The sequence below is a fragment of the Sceloporus undulatus genome, chromosome 1, assembly GCF_019175285.1.
Source record: "Sceloporus undulatus isolate JIND9_A2432 ecotype Alabama chromosome 1, SceUnd_v1.1, whole genome shotgun sequence".
Classification (NCBI taxonomy): Eukaryota; Metazoa; Chordata; class Lepidosauria; order Squamata; family Phrynosomatidae; genus Sceloporus; species Sceloporus undulatus.
The window spans coordinates 341,704,684-341,724,858 of NC_056522.1; the positions used below are offsets into that span (position 1 = coordinate 341,704,684).

Sequence of the window (20,175 nt, forward strand, 5' to 3'; positions counted from 1 at the left end):
AACCTACAGAAAGAGGCAAAAAGAGAGCACTCTCTCAAATAAGAATTCATCCTCCAAATAATTTTTTTTCTTCAGTCCTCAAATTTCTAGCATTGTAGTAATGTAAAAAATGTCAGTTGAGCATTTAAAAATACAGCTTAGGCATCCCAAAACAAACAAACAAGCAAACAAAGGCAGGCACAGTTGCCAAGGGAGTGTAAACAAAGAAAATATAAAAACAGCCTCAGTTAAGAATAGTATGTCTCCTTTGAATAAATGTCTGGAGGAGAGGTAATGGGCTGGATGAGGAAAAACAAATTGAAGCTGAATCCAGACAAGACAGAGGTACTGGTAACCTCAAGGCCAGGCTTCTGCAACGTGCTGCACACTGGGTTACCTCTGTGCCAAGTTCGGAAACTTCCGCAACTTCAAAACATGGTACCCAGATTGATTACTGGGATATCCAGAAGTGATCACATTACATCAATATTAAAATCACTCCATCGGCTGCTAGTTAGTTTCCAGGCAAGGTACAAAGTGTTAGTTGTCACCTTTAAAGCCTTACATGGTTTGGGTCCAGGTTACCTAAAGGATCACCTCCTCCCATATAATCCGCCCCGTATGCTCAGGCCCTCTGACTAACATTTACTCCAGTCAGCCAGGACTAGATTGGCAACTGTCAGACAAAGGACTTTTTCATCAGCCACCGCTAGACTGTGGAATAACCTCCTGGGAGAAATTCAACAGCTGAATACGCTGTCTGAATTGAAAGCAGCATTAAAGACCAGTCTCTTCCAGCAGGCTTATCCAGATGATCTTTATGAATTTTAAATTATGATTTTTAAATGTGGATTGTTTTAATGTGTGTATCCTGTCCTTTCAAATTGTATATCCTTTTAAACTGATGTGCATTTTAATTGATGTGTTTCAACTGATCTAGTGTGTCTGTTAATTGTTGCTGTTCCCCACCTCGATCCATGGAGAGAGGTGGGTAAGAAATAACAACAATAACAATCATCATCATGATCACTAATATGTCACTCTCTGCAATGCTAGAAATTTGTGGAGACTGAAAGAAAATTTCATTTAGTGGGGATAATTCTGATTGGGGGAACTGCCTTCTTCCCCCTCCCCATCATCAAACCAGGACTCTCATACAATCAATCTTTCTTTCTTTCTTTCTTTCTTTCTTTTTTATTTATTTATTGGGTTTAAATAATAATAATAATAATAATAATAATAATTTGTTTTATTTATATACTGCTATTCCAAAGATCATAGCGGTGAACAGCAAGTAAGCTAATTAGCAAGTAAATGGGATTCAAGGCAACTACAGTATACAATTTAAGACAAATCCAAGACTTGCAAGGTTTTTTCAGGGGGAGGACTATCAAGTCCAAAAAAGTAACTTTTCCAAACTCTGGTCAAATTTAGCAAGTTGTCAGCATCCATTCCATTTCCTAAACAACTCACTCTTTATGTTCCAGGCGAATAATATCTCCATGCCTCACAAACTCCAAAGGGAAGGATGGGTCTGAATGATCTGGTGAAACAAAAAAGGTCATAGCATGAGATATGAGGAAGATGCAAAAGAATGCAAAAATAAGGAATATCATATTAATATAGGTATACACATGTTCACATATACATGGAGCATTTCCCTAGATCTACTATTTAGTTTAACTATAGAAACACTATCTCATAATTTCATCACTGTGATGAAAAGCTGCTCTAGCAGTGAACAAATTTTATTACCACTGGGATAGCAGGAAGAGCATGCAAAGTCGAAAGAAGTATCATATTTTTAAAACTAACATCAATTTCAAAAGACAACTGAGTTGGAAACTCAAACATGAAACACTTAAAAGTAAAATGAAGAAGAATTCAATGACTGGCCGAACAGACAGCCCTTTAATGCAGCCGTTTGGGCGGTTTTGATGCTGCACATCCAGAAGTGGCCCTGAACATTTACATGTGGGCGGCTTCATGACATTCTGGCAACACTGCGTTTATATGCTGCACACCACGGGAGCAGCTTTTTGACAGCCAAAAAAAGAGTGGATCTTCGCTGATTCTTTTTTGGCTGGCTTCAAGGCGATTGGGGCAGTGTTGTGTGGTTGCTGTGGCCCTAATCCATTTTCAGAAGGGGTGGCTTCAAGGCTGTCACTTCCGGCCCATAGTCATGCACACTTTGATTGTAGAATTGCAGTATTTCATTTCATGAAATTTTATGAAAGTAGCTGGAGGTGAGGGGGTTGTAACTGGCTACCATTTGCAACTCTCCTGCATTTCCCCAACACTTAAAAATTCTAACCACTACACACACACACACACACACACACACACACACACACACACGGAGGGGGAGAAGCGAGACAAAATTGTTACACAATGCATAATTTTCCTCCATAGGTTTTAGTTCTGTTCAGTAGAGCAACAAATAAGTGGTTAACAACCTCTAAGATAAAAGTAGATAACTCTGGTGGGAAGGTAACAGTATTCCGTATAGTCAGGCTGGCTACATGACCTATGGAGTAGTCTTTGACAATGCTGGCCCCCGATGACTTAGTAGTAGAGATGAGCTTCATCCTCTGCAGTCAGATGTGACTTGACAACCTTGTCCAAAGGGAAACCTTTACCTTTACCTTTAAAATATGGCACCCTATCAAAACAAGCATGGCTAATTTTATAGAACAGGGGAAATAAAATCATGTATTTTGTCTTGGTTCCTTGGAAGAGAGGTTTGATATAAATGTATCAGATAAATAATCAGAACATCATTATATATGTAGAAAGCAAACGAAGGGGCAAATCAAATGGGCAGGAAAAAGTGGCTTGAAGCTGCCTTTTCTGAAACCACACTGAAACCCCACCAACAGCATCACCAGCTCCCAAGGCAGCTGGAGTTTTCATGTCATGACCACATGATATGGCTTCAAGCCAGAAAGAAGAAGAAAAAAGCTGCGTCTTTTTCAAATGGCTTTTCTCTGCATAAAGCGCCTAGAGGGCACTTTCCTGCTGGCTCCAAGGCATGTGTCATCTAAACGCCACACCTTCAAATCAGCCTGAAAGCACTTCTTTTTGCCTGTCTGTTTAGCCCCTAAATATCTTTTGCAAAGAGAGAAAAATCTCATTGAAGAAAGAAAAAACAAGCTACACAGTTTGTATGATTGGTTCTCACTTTACCTTTGTTCACATTGTGTTTCTTTATAATCCATAAATTATTCAAGTCTTTATGTAAATATGCAGTAACCTAGGAACAAATAAGAATTACTGCACTTCATCCCTTCAAGCATCGTCTGGTCTACTTATTTGCAAGCTACCCATTCTTTGTACAAATATAATCAACAACAGAACAAACAACTGCAATGCTATAGACTGCTCAAGGAAGCAGCTTTGCAGTCACTGCATACCAAAAATATTAAACTTCAGTTCATTGTGATGAACTAATGCACAGTTACTCCTCTAATGATTTATTTTTAAATGCTTTTCATAAGTTTCAAGAAAATGTAAATTGTTTTCCAAAAAAATCAGCCATACAGAAATCATCAGTGTCTTAATAATGTTCCATTGATCTGGTAGATGTAGTTTCACCCCGCATATGACATTTCAATAATATTTCTTATAAGGTCAAACAGTAGTTCAAGAAGTATCAATTATTTTTGCACAAGGTTTTAGCTTCTCTTGATCCTTTGTATTTTTCTACTATAATCAGTCCTTAGTATCTGTGGGGGTTCTGTTCTGGATACCCCTGTGGATGGAAAAAAAAAAAACCTGCAGGACCTCAAGTCCTGTGGTTTCAATGATGGTGTGTGCATGCGTGGCTACTCTGCCATGGCTGCATGCACGCATAGCCATTAAGGGCAATGGGGCTTGCTGTTTGCGGATCCTTCAATCTGTGGATGGCAAGTGTGTGGTTGGGAAGAGAAGGCTGTATAAAAACAAAATGCAAAACCCACTAATGGACACAAAACACACACTTTGCATTCATTTTGATATAAAATAAATTCTGTATTATAGCAATAATTGAACAGCAGCAGAATATAGATATGTAGTAAAGCAGCTGAGCTTCTATTGGACTGTAGTTATTCTGGGTTAGTGTGCTGCACATACAAACATGCTACAAGCAATGTTTATGATATTTCTATAGTCTCCTATATTTGAATTAAGCAAAATATGGAACCAGCTACCTACACAATGAAGTTTAATTATAGAGTCATGCTCATTGCCTGTTCTCACCCTATACTGTGATGTTAATGAAGTACAATAATGATTTTTAATTATGTTTTTACAAGTTTTCATCCTGAAATTTAGAATCTCTTGGACTTGAGACCACTACCATGCAAAGGAACTAATTCCCCAGCAGACATATAGCATTATGACTGCATGAATTTAATCAGTACTGCTTATAAGCAAGTATTACTAACCAAAGGCCTGTTCAGTCCAGTACCTATTCTCCATAAGGGCCAACTAGAAGCCTATGGGAGCTATGGGAGCAGGGTATTTGTGTAACCCACTGCTGTTCCCTAGCCACTGATATTTAGAGGCATGCTTCCTCTGATTCTGAAGCCAGTATACAGTCATTACAAGTGAACCCTTCTTATACACTGGGTTTTGGTTCCAAGATCCCTCGTGGATAACAAAATCTGTGGATGTTCAAGTCCCATTAAATATAATGACATAGCAAAATGGTGTCCCTTATAAAAAATGAAAAATCAAAGTTTGATATTTGAAATTTATACTTTTTTTGAACATTTTCAAACTGTGGATGCTTGAATCAGTGTATAAAAAAATTGGTGTATAAGAAGGGCGGACTGTACGTCTTAAACTGACACCCCAACTTTCAGGCTGCAAAGACTCAGGAAATATCTACAGCAGTAAGAAACTAAGGAATGGTAACAGATCAGCTATTATTCCTACTGGAAAATATCTTGGAAATTAAAATTGACTAGGCCTCAACAGATTTTGTCTTCTAAGTTTCCCAAAAGTGATTATGCAAGTCACTTCTATGTCCAAAAATACAACAGAAGATTTTATACATCTGACAACCCACCTTGCAAAAAAGAAGCACATAGAAATCATTTCCATTTGCCACTCACATTAATTAGTTATGAAAACCTCATCAAGACATGGCACTCTAGTTTACTGACCTGCTGCTGCTGTGCTCCTACTCCCTCAGGATATAAATGCCAATGAGAGTGAAGATATCCACCTGCCATACGAAGGTTCTTTACTGTAACTACAGAGCCATATGCCAAGTCTGAAGGAAGAGAACAGTAGCTTGAAAGAGCTTACTTTGTTAGGCCACACCATAGTCTAATTCAGCACTGCAAACTAAACACAAACCTATACTTGCACATAAAGCCAGCCACAAAGATAATCTCTATGTATGGAATGGTCAGCCCTTATCATAACTAAGGCCCCATACAGACAAGCCAAAATAAAGCTGCTTCGGGTCACTTTGGAGGTGTGCTGTTTAAATGATGCATGTGTCCTAAGAGTCCAGAAGCCGTGTCAAAGCCATGCTCCAGTCCTAAGGATTGGAGCGTAGCTTTGGTGCAGTTTCTGGCCTCTTAAGAAGCGAGTGTCATTTAAACAGCATACCTCCAAAGTGATCTGAAGCAGCTTTATTTTGGCCTGTCTGTATGGGGCCTAAGATTCCATCATGGTTTGAAACTACTGCTGGATGATTTTACCAAACAATCATTATGTAGTTGTAAAAATCAGAATTTTAAAAGTGTGGTAGAGATTCAAAGGAGAAGAAGATAAAAAATATGGTGACTAGTTATTTTGTAATAGCTCGCTATTTAAGTTTAGATTAGAAAAAATATAACCCTCTACATTTACTAGGTGAAATAACACCAGCATGTGTTTTAATATATGTGGCCAAATCTTCTTGGAAAAAACATCAGAAACCCACGCACTGCACCTGCCCTTGAATATTCCTGTTGATTGCTACAGATTTCAAATCACATATTACATATTCATTTTTAGATGTTTTGTTTTTCCTTCCTGCTGTGAGAAAGAATCAGATAACTACACAAGAAACACTCTGACCGCACATCCTCAGCTCAAAAACTGAAGCATAGGACAACATGTTTTTCCCTGCAAGCATCACTCTTGCGTCTCTGCACTCCTATATCTACCCCCTGGGTCCAGTACAGATCACTATTTCCCCAGCACTCTGTTAAGTGTGTTGCAAGATAAAGAGTTCCAAGCTGCTTCTAGTTAAATAACCAAGCATTAAATTACCAAGCATCACCTGCTAGCAAAAGCTTTGTGAGAACAGACTCTCCCTCACTGTCTCCCTCTATTACACTGTAGTAGTAGCTGGGAAATTGCTAGGTTGCTGCTGCTAAATTGTGATCATACACATTTGCATAATGAATAGTTTCATGTCCATTTTCCAAAAAACATGGTTAAAGATTTTCCCGAAGATAGTACAGAAGAATGTAATTTGAACATATCAGTTTTGGTCACCTACTCTGTCTCTGCCCATACAGAGAGAGAGAGAGAGAGAGAGAGATGATATATGTGTTTATCACAGTTTTGCACTGCACACTCTCAACCCACAGATGAAAAAAGATCAAAATTTTCAGACATAAATCTGAGGCAACTCCTGTCAACATTTCAGACATACTGAACAACCAAAAATACCCCCATCCCAAAAAAACCAAACAAAATATATAACTAAAGGTTTGCTTTTTTTAAAAAAAAAACTTCACTTTCTTGGATGTGCTTAAATACAAGGAAGAGTTTTTTTGCCTAGATACAGTGATGTGCTGATATTCCTCACTACTGTTTTTGTTCCTACAAAAATCTAGATACTCACATTCTGGAACAGATACATTATGAAGATTGTTTCCAATCAGCCGAGACTGAAATCCAGAACTGAAAAAGCCATCACCAGGCCCACTGAGAATGAAGAAAGTATATGCAAATTATTTGTATGTAGAGACAAATGGGAAGGGGTTTAAAATTTTAATTTAATAAAGACAAATATAATAGGACTGGCCTGTTCACACACAGGAAGGATGCTCTCAATTTCCTCAGTTGCTTACAAGGATCTGGGCTGTTTGACTAATGCACACAAGAAATCTTTGGCAGCCCTTGGATTTTTACATCAGCTAAGTGATCATTTCCATCTAAGCAGAAGACAAATAAACAGTCCAGGCAAAAGCCTTGACTGCACTGAGTCATCCTTCAGCCTTTCCTTTGAAAATTCCTAAGAAATACCTTATACAGATACATGCACTACAAGTCAGGCTGCTGATTCCTGCAGGATTAGAATCTAATTGGGAAAGTTATCTTTCTTCACTGCTGAACTAAATCACTGAATTTTAACATAACAGACAGGTCTAGCCAATAACTAAGAATATTGTATAAATCAGAAACAAATATCAACATTTGCAAGTATTAACCTTTAGGAGGTCAATGGCCTTGTATTTTAAAACAAAAATATAAACTCTGTAGTACATAATGTAATACAATAACCAAAACTGGGAAGCTGAGAGGGGAGGAATAAAATATAACAAAACAAGTAACAGGAGGACAAAGGCACAAAATGAAATTTTTACACAATCATACCCAATATCTACTGTAAATTTTCAAGGCCAATGTACTTTTTTTTTTCATCACTGATGGGAAAAAATATATATGAACACAAAGGATTAAGTCACATGTCGCACTGGAGATTGCAATGGAACCTCTTTCTCTCCCCAACTGCTGCAAGTTGAAGACCAGCTACTTAGGGTTCCTCAGCCCCTCCAAGATAGTTTTAGGAATTCATGGAGGGGGGAATTGCCCCCTAATAACGCACTGTCTTCACCTGTTTTGCTACTGCTGGCTCCTACGTATGACTCTAGCTAGAGAAATTGTTGGGGACATTCCTCAGTTTCTATAATGGGGACTGCTTATACATAGCTGGGAACAGCTGCTAGAAATAGTGTCCATAAACTGGCTATTGCCATGACTTGCTAAATAGACTTATTTTGATATCTATGGTTCAATTTAGACATAGGGATGACTCAGTTTAGCCATGCCATAGTTTGTAGATGCTGATTTGCTTTAATCTTCCAGAAGTAACTCAACACCTATAACCACAATATCTTAATCAAGATATTCTGTTCAGCCATAGTTAGGAATAAGCATGAATTGCAACAACTTCATAACTAAGATGGCCACTATGATCGATGGGCTAAGTGCCCATCACAGGCAACCCAAACATAACCCCAAACTATAATTAGTTTTCTTAAACATGTTTTGCATGACACCTGAATTAAGTCAGTTTGATAGTCTTTAACAACTAATGTACAAAAATTGTCCAAATGCATATCCTTGTCTCAGAGGAAGTGGAGGGAAATACCTTCTATTTAAGACTGCAAAATGAACAGCAAACAGAGCAGTGTAGAGGGCAAGTGGCAGCAAAATGAGACAGAGTACACGAGCCAGAAAGTGCTTCCCCAGAGTGACCTGCAGCAAACAATTCAGAACAGTTGCAGCAACTTTTTTCATCAAGACAAGCACCTTATAAGCACCCCCAGAGCACCCACTCTACCAAGCAAGCATACAGAATATATATGCATTGATTGTGTATTTAAGCAAGATTAGACAACAGTCAGATCAAACAAAAACTAAAAGAAAGTTCTTCTGGCTCATAATCATCCATCTTCTTATATACTGTTTTTCCATGGTAAACCATGCCCAAGCAGCTCACTACAACAGAATACAACAGTACGAAAAGACAAACAATATATCAAAAACGATTTGATTAGAAGATACGGTAACCACAAAAATTTTCAGGTTGGGTTCAGTGACAATGGCCTAAATACAGCTGTTAATCCCATACTAAGGATCAAATGAATCAATGGAAATTACATAAATCCTGATTTACTGAGTTCTCATCATTTTAATGGCTCTAAATCTAATTGGGACTAACAACTGGATTTAGGCTCTCACCTTCCTCAAGTCATGTTCATGATCTCATAAACCTAAGGTGTAATGCAGTGCTTATCAACCCACTGGCAAAGATTTTAACTCATTCAGGCTTGCAGTCTCAAAATACACCCAACTAGGAAGCAAGTGCCACTGAAGACAGAAGAAATAACAATGGAATTCTATGCATATTTCCATGAGGAAAGTCCTATTGAATTCAATATAAGGCATTTCTAAGCAGACATGCATATATTGCACTGTTACTGCTAAGTGAAATATCATGTTGTCAGGCTGCAATCCCATGTGCATTTTCTTTAGAGTAAGCTAAAGGAAACACACTGAATTTATTTCTGAGCCTAAGATCTTAGGGCATACACACATGAAGTGGGTTCTCTTTCAGGAGTGGGCAACTGTGGTAGGCTAGGGGACTTGCTTTAATCCATCCAGGAGACCTTGGAGAGCCGTATCTCCCCTCACCTCATTCTCTTGTACAAAAAAATTAAAAAAAAATTTAATAATAATAATAATATGTTTTATTTTTATACCGCTTTTCCGAGGTGATCAAAGCGGTTCACAGAATCAATAAAAATTAACACATCATAAAAACAACATGCAATAAGACAAGCAAGATGGTGGTTGGGAGGAGGGCTTGTCTTCTATTTTATTTGCTCCAAAATTCCCTGAAATACTCTCTAGAAGTTATGAGGGATGTTTTTGCCATGATTTGGGGGGCCCTAGGGCCATTTTAGGCCTATTTTTGTTATTGGGAAGTTACTTTTTCTTGTGAAGTCTGCAGTTTTTTGTGTTTTTCGGGCTAAGTGGCCGTGTTCTGGAAGAGTTTATTCCTGATGTTTCACCAGCATCTTCAAAGAATGCTGGCATTGATTTCAGTGTTTTCAAATAGCATTCTATGCCCAGGCTGGTTTATAATATGTTCTGCTACTACTGATTTTTCTGGCTGGCCCAGTATGCAGTGTCTCTCATGTTCCTTGATTCACATTTGAACACTGCGTTTGGTGGTCCCTATGCAGACTTGTCCACAGCTGCACGATATGTGGCACTAAAATTCTGGACCATGCCAACAACTATCAGGTCAGTGTGCACAGGGAGGCCATTGAAATTCACAAACACCTTCAACTTCAACAGGAAAGAAGAAACCCTGAAAGTAAACTCTATTCTGCTCTGGTCAGGCCCTATCTGGAATATTGTGTCCAGTTCTGGGTACTACAATTTAAAAAAGATGTTGAGAAACTGGAGTGTGTCCAAAGGAGGGCGACTAAAATGTTGAAGGGCCTGGAAAAAAAGCCCTATGAAGAACAACATAGGGAGCTGGGGATGTTTAGCCTGGAGAAGAGAAGGTTAAGAGGTGATATGATAGCCCTGCTTAAATATTTGAAGGGATGTCATATTGAGGAGAGAGCAAGCTTGTTTTCTGCTGCTCCAGAGAACAGGACCAGGAACAATGGATGCAAGCTGCAGGAAAAGAGATTCCACCTCAACATTAGGAAGAACTTCCTGACAGTAAGGGCTGTTCAACAGTGGAAGACACTCCCTCGGAGTGTAGTGGAGTCTCCTTCCTTGGAGGTCTTTAAGCAGAGGCTGGATGGCCATCTGTTGGAGATGCTTTGATTTGGATTTCCTGCATGGCAGGGGGTTGGACTGAATGGCCCTTGTGGTCCCTTCCAACTCTACGATTCTATGATTCAACGATTCTAAACAAAGTTTGGCTACCACTCCTGAAAAACACCAAAATGAAGACTCAGCACATGCAAATGAACATCACCCAGGGTCAGGGGCTTTCCCTGCAAACAATGGATCACTAATTAAATAGACACAAATTAAACAAACAGAAATCCTCCTCACATATCTTCCCACCATGAGGCCTTGCCAATCAACCACAGACCAATACACAGATTAACATGTAAATCACTCCTTCTCAAACAAGGGTCACACAGTATATATATTATATTGATAGCGATTTTACTGTTTTATTGAGTGTATTTTATTTGAAATTGTAGTTTTTTATCTTGTAATGTTGTTTCTATTGTTGTAATCCCACCTCAATCCACAGGGAGAGGCAAGAAATATAAATAAAAATTATTATTATTATTATTATTATTATTATTATTATTATTATTATTATTATTATTATTATTTACCCCACTCGCTTCCATGCCAGCATTTTCTGAAGTTGATAGCCACAGATGCTGGCGAAATGTCAGGAATAAACCCTTCCAGAACACAGCCACATAGCCTGAAAAACCCACAAAAAACTATTAGGTTTTCTTGTTCACTTCCCTTTTTCAAAAAGGACTCTGCTAGGCCTTTTTTGCCCATGGGGGCAAGAAATTGTGTCAAAAATGCCTCCATGCCCGCTAGGACATCAGGAGGCAAAAAAGTGGAGGGTTTTATTTGGTTCCCAAGGGCATTGTCCACACCTGTTCAGACCAGTTTTTCCAAGTAATTCTATACAGGACAGATACAAGACAAGATAAGGAGGAAGACCAAATGATGTAAATCAGACAATGGCTCAGTTTTACCCACATAAGGATAAATGTGGCCTTCTGAAATTCCTCAGCAGTCTAAAGAGTGGTAAGAAACTGTGGTCCTCCTGATGTGTTTGGCTTACAACTAGTCAGCACAGCCAATGACAAATTGTGGTAGGTGCAGTCCAGTCAGAGCTGAAGAGTAACAATTGCTCACTCATGTTCTGAAAACTGACCACAGGTTCTTGCAAATCCTACTATATATCACATGGTGGAGACACATGAAGTTAAATTTTATGTTTGTTGACTTGGAAATAAGTCTCACTGGTTGAAATTTTACTCAGTTCCAGAAAAGGCAATGCCCCTGACAATACTGCTATACCCAGAAGGTCTGTGGAGAATCTTAGTGCATAGCAAACTTCCTCTCACACACAGGAATGAATCTCAGTACAGCGAGGTTTCTCTCAAATGAGGGTTCTTTAATCTTTGTTACATAACTGTTTACAAAGATTACACAGTGTATGAGACATCCATCTTGAATACTCTCAAATAAGTTACTTTACCAACCAACCAACCAACCATAACCACAACCTCTGAAGCAATTACAGTAACACCAATTGTTGAACCGACAGTCTCTCTCTCAGAACAACTGACAGGTGCATCAGGGTTCCTGTGATGCACTGTTTTCAAAATGCAGATTGATGTAACTGCCTATAGAACTGTAATAACGTCCGCTACAGCTCCACCTAGTAGCCACATCCATGTCAGTTTCTCAGACCTGTTTACAACATGGTCCTGACAAGAAAATCGTCTGAGCCTTTTGAACAGGTAGCTTTTCATAGTATGATGATCCCTCCTTATCTACAGACTTGCATTCACGAATCTGAGCATCCACGGATGGCAAGCCCATTGGGGGGGGGCAACAGAGGAGGAGGAAGGAGGAAGAGGGGCAGTGACAGAGGAGTAAGAGGAGGAGGAAAGAAGGGGAAGAGCAGTGGTGGGCAGGAGAGAGGAGGAGGAGGACGGAAGAACGAAGGAACGAAGAAGAGAAAAAGCAGTGACGGAGGCAGGGGGTAAGAAAAGGACGAGGAAGGAAGAGGAAGAGTGGAGGCAGAGGCAGGGGAAGAGGAGGAGAAGAACGGAAGGAAGGAAGAAGCATGGAAGAGGCAGCAACAGGGCAGGAAAGGAGGAATAGAAGCAGCAGGAGGAGAGGGTGGCGAAGTCAAGACAGAGGAAGAGGCAGCCCTCTGCCATGGTGAAAGAGGTAATGCAGGCTTCAGGGGAGGATGGGGCGGCAAAGTCCCATTGTGTTCAATGGTGGTATGGCCGAGCAGCCGCACCACCACTGAAGACAATGATACTTGAGCATCTGCAGATTTTGATATCCGTAGGGGAATCTGGAGCAGATCCCCTGTGAATACCGAGGGCCCACTATACCTCTCATAGTACCTGGGATCTAAGTACCCTGATGAGCCAGGTTCTGAATAAAGAAGCAGATTTTAAAAGACCTGGCCTTTGGCAGTTAGTGTATGGCAAGTGGCTTCCTCCTTGATGCTGGCATATGAATGCAGTGGGTTCTGGGATTGTATGCTATTTTTGCCCACTCTGACCACTCTTCTGTTTTCACAGGGAAATCTTAGACATTTCCCTTAGTGAGCTCATGTAATAGACCATTGTGCAAAGGGTCTGATATCCTTCCATTGTATACTGTAATGCTTACTCTCAAGAACTATGCCAAGTGTGCAGAACTAGTCCTGGTTGCTATTCTTCTTTCAAAGCTTCAAAGCTGTGTTTTCATTGCAAATGGTCTTCCAGAGTTTATTCATCCAAAAGCAAATGAAAAGGGTGATAGCTTGAAGAAACAGCCAAAACAGAGACTATCTTACATGAAGGAGATAATATGCAAAATAAAATAACATCTCTGTGGTATTTTGGTTTTTTTTTAATGAACCTGATGAAAGGTTGGCAACCAATGAGTTATTCCACCAATATTCAGTACATTTATTTTCATATTCTAAGATTCAAACAGTTCTGCTGGCAATGGTGCAAATGAAATTATTTTGCAGTCATTAGTAGCCAAGAGGCTTAAGGAAGATGGATTTGCTCCATTTCGAATGCAATTTACTGGCTTGATAATAGAAACACCCCTTTGTAGAAGATGGAATTCTACACATTTGCACTATACTTGCTCTAATAAAGGAAAACAAATTACATCACAGAGAGAAGAAAGCCATGTTTATCAAATATAAAAGGAACAGAACAGTAAGTGGAAGAAATTTGATTTTGAAAGCTGAGAAGTCAGCCACTGAAGAACAATAGCACGACTAAGACTAGCTCGAAGAAACAGCATTATGGCTGGTTACAAACCCTTTTTCCTTGTTAACGAGGTAGAGATTTAAGAATATTTACTACCAAGGGCAGCATGCATTGTATTGATGTCCCCTAAATACTGGACAGAAAAAAAAATACAAGCTCCTTCTTAAAGTCAACAGCCACTCAGACAAGTTACTTTACTGCATGGGGGGGGAGGGGGGGAGTCTCCTTTGTGACAAAATGAATTGTGGTTTTCTTCATTTCAAAAAAACAGTTCAACCTACAGAGATTACAAAATTCTTCAGACACAGCTGTAGACTAGTAAATATCAGTGATGCATTGTGCCAAAATCTGTAGCCTACCAACTATATTGCTATATAACTGTACATAATTACTACAACTGCAGGTTATGTGACATTAGCTATAACAGAGCAAACAACTCTTAACCAGTAGCATTCAGTCATACAAAAACAATTCTCAAAACTCCACATTACCTGTTTAATTTTAGGTAATTCATGCAGGCAATGTTATTTATTTGTTTGTTTGTTTGATACCCTTCTTCCTCCCAGCAAAGGGCTCAAAGCATCTTACAAAAAATGTAAAATAAAGTTCAGCTAAAATCATTTATAAATGTTTTTGAAAAACAACAGGAAACTCTCTTTAAAAAGGTCATAGTTAAAACATGTTTAAAACATCATTAAATAAAATTAGATTAGATAAAATTAGATAAAGTACAGCACACCACATTCAAAAAACCCTTCTGCCTCAAAGTTTAAGCAGCGAAGAAATGATTAATTTATTTAAAAATATATATATATGGCTGTGCAGACCAGAATAAAATGAAAATAAAATTGACCTGGAACATCAGTCTCCATCAGTGAACCTCAACACCCTTTAATATGCACTGCAGATGGAAACTGTATACAGTGGTACCTCGGGATACGAAATGCGCGGGTTACGAAATTTCCGGGATACGAAAAAGTTGGATTGGCAAAAACTGTTCCGGGTTACGAAATATTTTTCGGGTTACGAAATTCATTTCGGCGCGAAATTCAAATGCTATAGGCTTCCAGCGCTAACGGAAAGCTATTTTGGGTTACGAAATTATCGCGTTACGAAGGGAATGGCGGAACGAATTAATTTCGTAACCCGAGGCACCACTGTACAATCAGACAAGCAACTCTTGATACACCCATTAAAACTGTTCTCTGCCACAGTCACCAGTGTGCTTTAATATAGTAACCACTAGCTGAAGCAGCTGGAATATTTTTGTGATCTTTTCTTTCCAGAAACACTTAAAAACAAGAGTGTTAGGCACTCACCAATGACAGACTGAGATCTCCCAGCAACTCCCAAAGATCACACACAGTGTTCAGTCCAACAAAGAGGACTACAAAAAGGCCAACAAATTTCACCCCCATTGCACCAGCAAGGTTTATTCCAGTCAAACACAGCCAAAACCACCAGAGGGCAGAAAAGGGCCTGCAAAACATAAAAAGGTGCCCTAGTAAATTCATCAATTTTTGAACAGAGTTGCATCAAACAAATGTAAGGCATGATGCGTTCTATACCTAAAATATCACTGAAGAAAACACAGAACACTTTGGGTAACAGACTACAATTCACATAAAGACCAAGTTATTAACAATCCCATTAGGACATACTCAAGAACATGTGCAAACCTTAAAGCAAAGGAGGACTATCAGTGGCTTAAAAGGAAAAAAAGTGAGGTCTAGAAGAGCCCTTCCACAAGGTTGTCCTCCAGATGTTTGGGTGGAAAATCTAGTGGGAGACTTTTTACACTTGACCAAAAGGCCCATGTACAGTATTATGTTACATCAGAGAGCAGAGAGGATCACAGCCTTTTGTAGCTTTCAATAGTCTCACATATGCACTTTAATGACAACACTGGAGTAGGATAAGCAGCTGTACTACAACACCAAGACTTTCAACTGCACTAAAGATGACTTAATAACTCAGACAGTAGTGGCTCAAACTCTCTAGCTGGCTGAAGCAAGAATGGAAGTGTTGTTGTGGTCTTTGCAACTGCCCGAGCCTCATCCTGTAAATCTCTAAGTTGAGTCAGCTCTGCATAAAGAAGTACCAACTGCTTCTAGTGGCCAATGCTTCTTTAAATAGAGGGTGGAAGGACAGAAGTTACAGCAAGGAAAAGGAAGGCCTATGAAAATAAGTGGGGGCAATCCAGTGACAAGGTGAAGTATGAGGGCTCTGCAATGGTGGCCCTCTTTGTAGAGGGAATAGCACAATTTAACTGATCTTGGTATCTTGGCCAGAGGCAGCTGCTTCGCCATGCCTTAATGTCTAGGATTGGCTAGCCTTCATATATTTAAATAATGCTTGTTTGAAGAGTTCATGTGCTCTATTGCCTGTTTTACTTGCCCTTTTGGCATCTGTTTCACATGCTGCCAATTATATGTATTCAACTGGTTTTAATGACAGATTTTAATGCTTTCTTAGTTGTTTTATTCTACTAGTTGCCTTGAGGTTCTTACTGGCAAACAAAAAAAGAAATGAAATTTTTCTTCCTTCACAGGAGTCAAGAGCCATATATTTAAACCGTAAGAGTCAACTGCTGCTACCTTACCTGTTTGCACAGGAATTGTATTTGACCATACTGAATACAGCTCCCATGAGGAAGAACATCAGAATGGGGTCAAGAAGAATGTATTGAGAGAGCGTGATGAACCCTGTGTCTGAAAAATAAGAGAAACCCATGTGAGCTGCTGTTCTAGAAACCGCCAACTCTTGACTTTCAGCACTTACCAAGCATAATCCTAATGAAGAGTGGAAATAAGAATACTTCAACATGCTTTAGTTCACAAGGTTAAACATTATAGTGCTTCCTAAAGGCAATTCTTAATAACGAAAACTTTTTGGGTATTTGGGAATAAATTTGCATCAGAACTAAACGTTCAGAGTCTACTGTGAATCTAAAGAGCGAGGTGCATGTCACGTTCCACTTAACCAAAGTAAATTTTCACAATGAAGCTTCAATTATTCCCAAAATAAGACCCTGCTTATATCAATGATTTTTAGGAGGCTGCCTATGCATAAAATGCCAGAGGTGAATGCATTTCCTTACTAACTGAACTCCCATGTAAAACAAAATGTGCAGTTTCAGGAATTATATACAGTGCAATGCCTTTCTAAAAAGATAAGCATTTTATGAGTTCCATTCTGAAATTTAAACTTAACAGCACCTACAATGCTCTCACTTCAACTCCCTCATACTCACACACATTTTATTTTCCTTGTCAGAGATACTATTCACCAATAAGAGAAACTGTTTCCTAGGTATATAATTTGATACGTTCAGTTCCTCCTTGTTGTCCTGCCTAATATCTGGGTTATTTTGCCACTTCCTATCACTGCTTCAATTTAAGACCTGCTCCTTCCTTTCTTAAAGCTCCCATTTCTAAAAAAAAAAAAAATGCTTTCCTCATCTTTTCTGTTGTCATCTCTCCAAATAATTTAGACTGCCTCTGCTTAAAAAGAAAGTCTTCTTAAAAACACTTTGCTTCCTTACCACTACAATGTACACATTGTACACAGCTAGGTTGTCTATGAATTGGAAAGAGAAAACCCACCTTTACTTTTCTCATGTTTGCAGTACTCTCAATGTTCCTTATAGCTTACTATTTAGTTAGCAAAAATATTATAATAACCATTAATAATATATTATCTGGGTAAAGTATAAAAAAAATTTAAAATACAAAAATACAAGCTTCACAAAATCACAGGCCCATTCCACACGGGCCTTTGCACTGCCCCCGTCACGTGCTAGGGGTTGGCCGAGGACCTAGAGTCCATACCAGCCTCACCCCTAGCACGTGATGGGGGCGTAAAAATGGCGGCGCCCTATACACACGGACACTGCCATTTTTACGTGCCGGACGCTTAGCGTCCGCACGTCCCCCTTGCCTTGCAACATCACGAGTGTGCCATTTGCGCACTCGTGCATCACAAGTGCAGTGCAAAAAGAAGCCGCTTTTTGCGGCTTCTTTTTCCGCCGCCGGGAAACCTCCCCGTTTAGAGGCTGCAGCTTCCTGGCGGCAGAAATGGAGGCGGTGGCAGACCACCCGTTCTGGGCGGTCTGTAACGCGCCTTAATCTGTCACTTCTTTGTCATTTGGAGGTGACCCTTGGCTCTCAAAGGCTACTTCAGCAAAACACTAGTTCTGCCAGGTTCTACCAAATAGGTTAGATTTTAAACACACCCTTGACAGAAGAATGTGTGTCCTTCTGTTCCTTGATAGGAGAATAGTGAGAGTCATTAAATTAAATTACAGCTTGGGTACCAGGTGATGACTTGGCCAGCACCTATGAATACAGCAACAGTACAGAAGAGGTGTGATGTGCATCATCGGAGGGATCCCCTATACTGATGAAATCATGGACCATCAAGGTGTTCAGGTTACCAAAACACAAAGCAAACATAAAATTAAAAAGAAGACATCAAAATAAGAAAAGCCCAAAGTCCAAAAAAGTACTAAAATGTGTTTTTTAAGCTGAGCAGCTTGGAAAAATAGAAAAGTTCTCCATCTGTTGCCATATTCCTGAAGTGAGTTGATACCACTGAAAAGTTTGAAAAACAAAAGTACAACGGCAACAGACTTGTCCAAGAACTCTAAGTGAAGCCAAGTCTGACCAAGGATCTGAACCCATGTTAAGATACTAAGCCATACATTCAATGAAACAAATAAGAGTCTTACATGACTGAAAAAACCTATGAGCAACTATGGTGCAGAACAGATTGCCCAAAAAGGGCGGCCTTCCGGCACTTTGATTTCCGCCAAAGGGAAGCCTCAGCTGCCAAACCATGAGGCTTCCCGCCGGCGGAAAAAGAACCCACAAAAAGCGGGCTCTTTTTGCGTTGTACTTGCAATACCCAAGTGCGCAAATGACACACTGATTATGTCACAAGCGCGATGCGACGTGCGGACGCTATGCATCTGCCATGTCGTAATGGCACCACCCGTATATACTGGATGCCGCCATTTTGACACCGCCAGTACGTACTAGGGTTAGGGAGCGTCTGCATGGTGTGCGCTCCCTAACCCTAGTAACGCCGCCACCATGCCACATTTTGCCCATCTGTACCGGGCCTAACTTTCCTTCAACCCCAGTTCCTTCATAGATCTTTCTCTTTGAAATAAAAAGAGTTGCTACATGAAAAAGTTGCTTACCGAAGATCAGAAAGGCAGCTGTGAGCATTGCTGCCTGCAATGATTTAGATAGCTCCCAAACCGTGAGGTAACAGAAGGGAATCAGGCATGAACCAAGGAATGCACAGAACTGATGAAGAAAGAAAAAACACTTTTCACAAGGCAATGACAATGCACATGTCCTATATAATCTTCTTAAGCTGTACTGTTTCACAGTCACAACACTACATTACATTAGTAAAAAATACTCAAATTATTATCATTATTATTATTATTATTATTATTATTATTATTTATTCTATTTATTTCTATCCTGCCTTCCTCCCAGTACAGGGACTCAAGGCGGCTCAAACCAATCCACTGAGTGTTTCTGTGTAAAGGACAAAAAAGCTGTTACTTTCACAAATCAAATAAAATTGACAGAAGTCATAAATCTGATTCATCTCACCTCTGCCCCATCTTAACTTCTATAGAAAGCATTTTCTGCTAACTCAACAGAAAGAAACCCAAGCGTGCAGATGTAGTTGTTCCATAACCCAATTGACAAAATTCAGTACACTAAAAATGAATGGAGTCCCACCTATATTCTTTCACCATGATCTCAAGACCTTTACATAATGACTTGGGAACATTTGTTCCCCAACTTTTATGACTCCAAGTTCATTTACACCTCTCTGTGAGGTCTTTTTCCTTCCTTCCCTTATCTTTCCTGGCCCTTCTGACACTGAACTTGTTTCCTCTTTTTTTCCCCATTTCCCAACATAGCCTGCTGATGTACCAGTGAGTAATTCATCTGTTTACAGGTCCGAACTATGGTGGTACAGTAATGCCTTGGAGGGCGGAGAAAAGAGACACCACTTGCTAGTAGACGTACATCCCATTGGGAAACAGGTTCCCTGTTCACTGCAAGGCTGATTATAGTTAGCAGTTTAATCAGTCACAGAAAAACTGCAAAAGCAGTATTTCTAATAGCTTTTTCAACCCCTACCATCTTTAAGATTTTTATTAGAAGTGTTCATTTTAATATCCTTCAAATGATTTAAGATACACCTTTAGAGGGGTAGTAGGCTTACAGTATATCCTGTAAGTATATCCCATTAACACTCCTCCATGGATAATTTAAAGATGTTCCATTTATAGATAGGTTGTGTATATGTGGTGGCCAAGTAGCCTAGCACATTATCTACTCAAGTGTCATCTTTATTCAAGCTGCAGGGAGCATTACCTGGGCCCCTTTCTGACCAACATGAGCAACTGTCATGTGCCAAAAAAACTCTT

General features: G+C 39.5%; 1 protein-coding gene across 6 annotated transcripts in view; it reads right to left on the reverse strand.

The window, feature by feature from the left end:
• POMT2 (protein O-mannosyltransferase 2) overlaps window positions 1–20,175 on the reverse strand; it is a 45,647-nt gene that overhangs the window by 20,379 nt on the left and 5,093 nt on the right. For 5 of the 6 annotated variants that reach the window (XM_042437769.1, XM_042437728.1, XM_042437737.1 and 2 more), the window contains 8 exons: window positions 18,919–19,027; window positions 16,318–16,426; window positions 15,035–15,194; window positions 8,345–8,451; window positions 6,812–6,894; window positions 5,130–5,239; window positions 3,166–3,232; window positions 1,453–1,522 (listed from right to left, as the gene is read on the reverse strand). In XM_042437769.1, the coding sequence (XP_042293703.1) occupies window positions 1,453–1,522; window positions 3,166–3,232; window positions 5,130–5,239; window positions 6,812–6,894; window positions 8,345–8,451; window positions 15,035–15,194; window positions 16,318–16,426; window positions 18,919–19,027 (815 nt within the window). The remainder of the gene's footprint in view (window positions 1–1,452; window positions 1,523–3,165; window positions 3,233–5,129; window positions 5,240–6,811; window positions 6,895–8,344; window positions 8,452–15,034; window positions 15,195–16,317; window positions 16,427–18,918; window positions 19,028–20,175) is intronic. The other variant, XM_042437747.1, reaches the window with a different exon arrangement.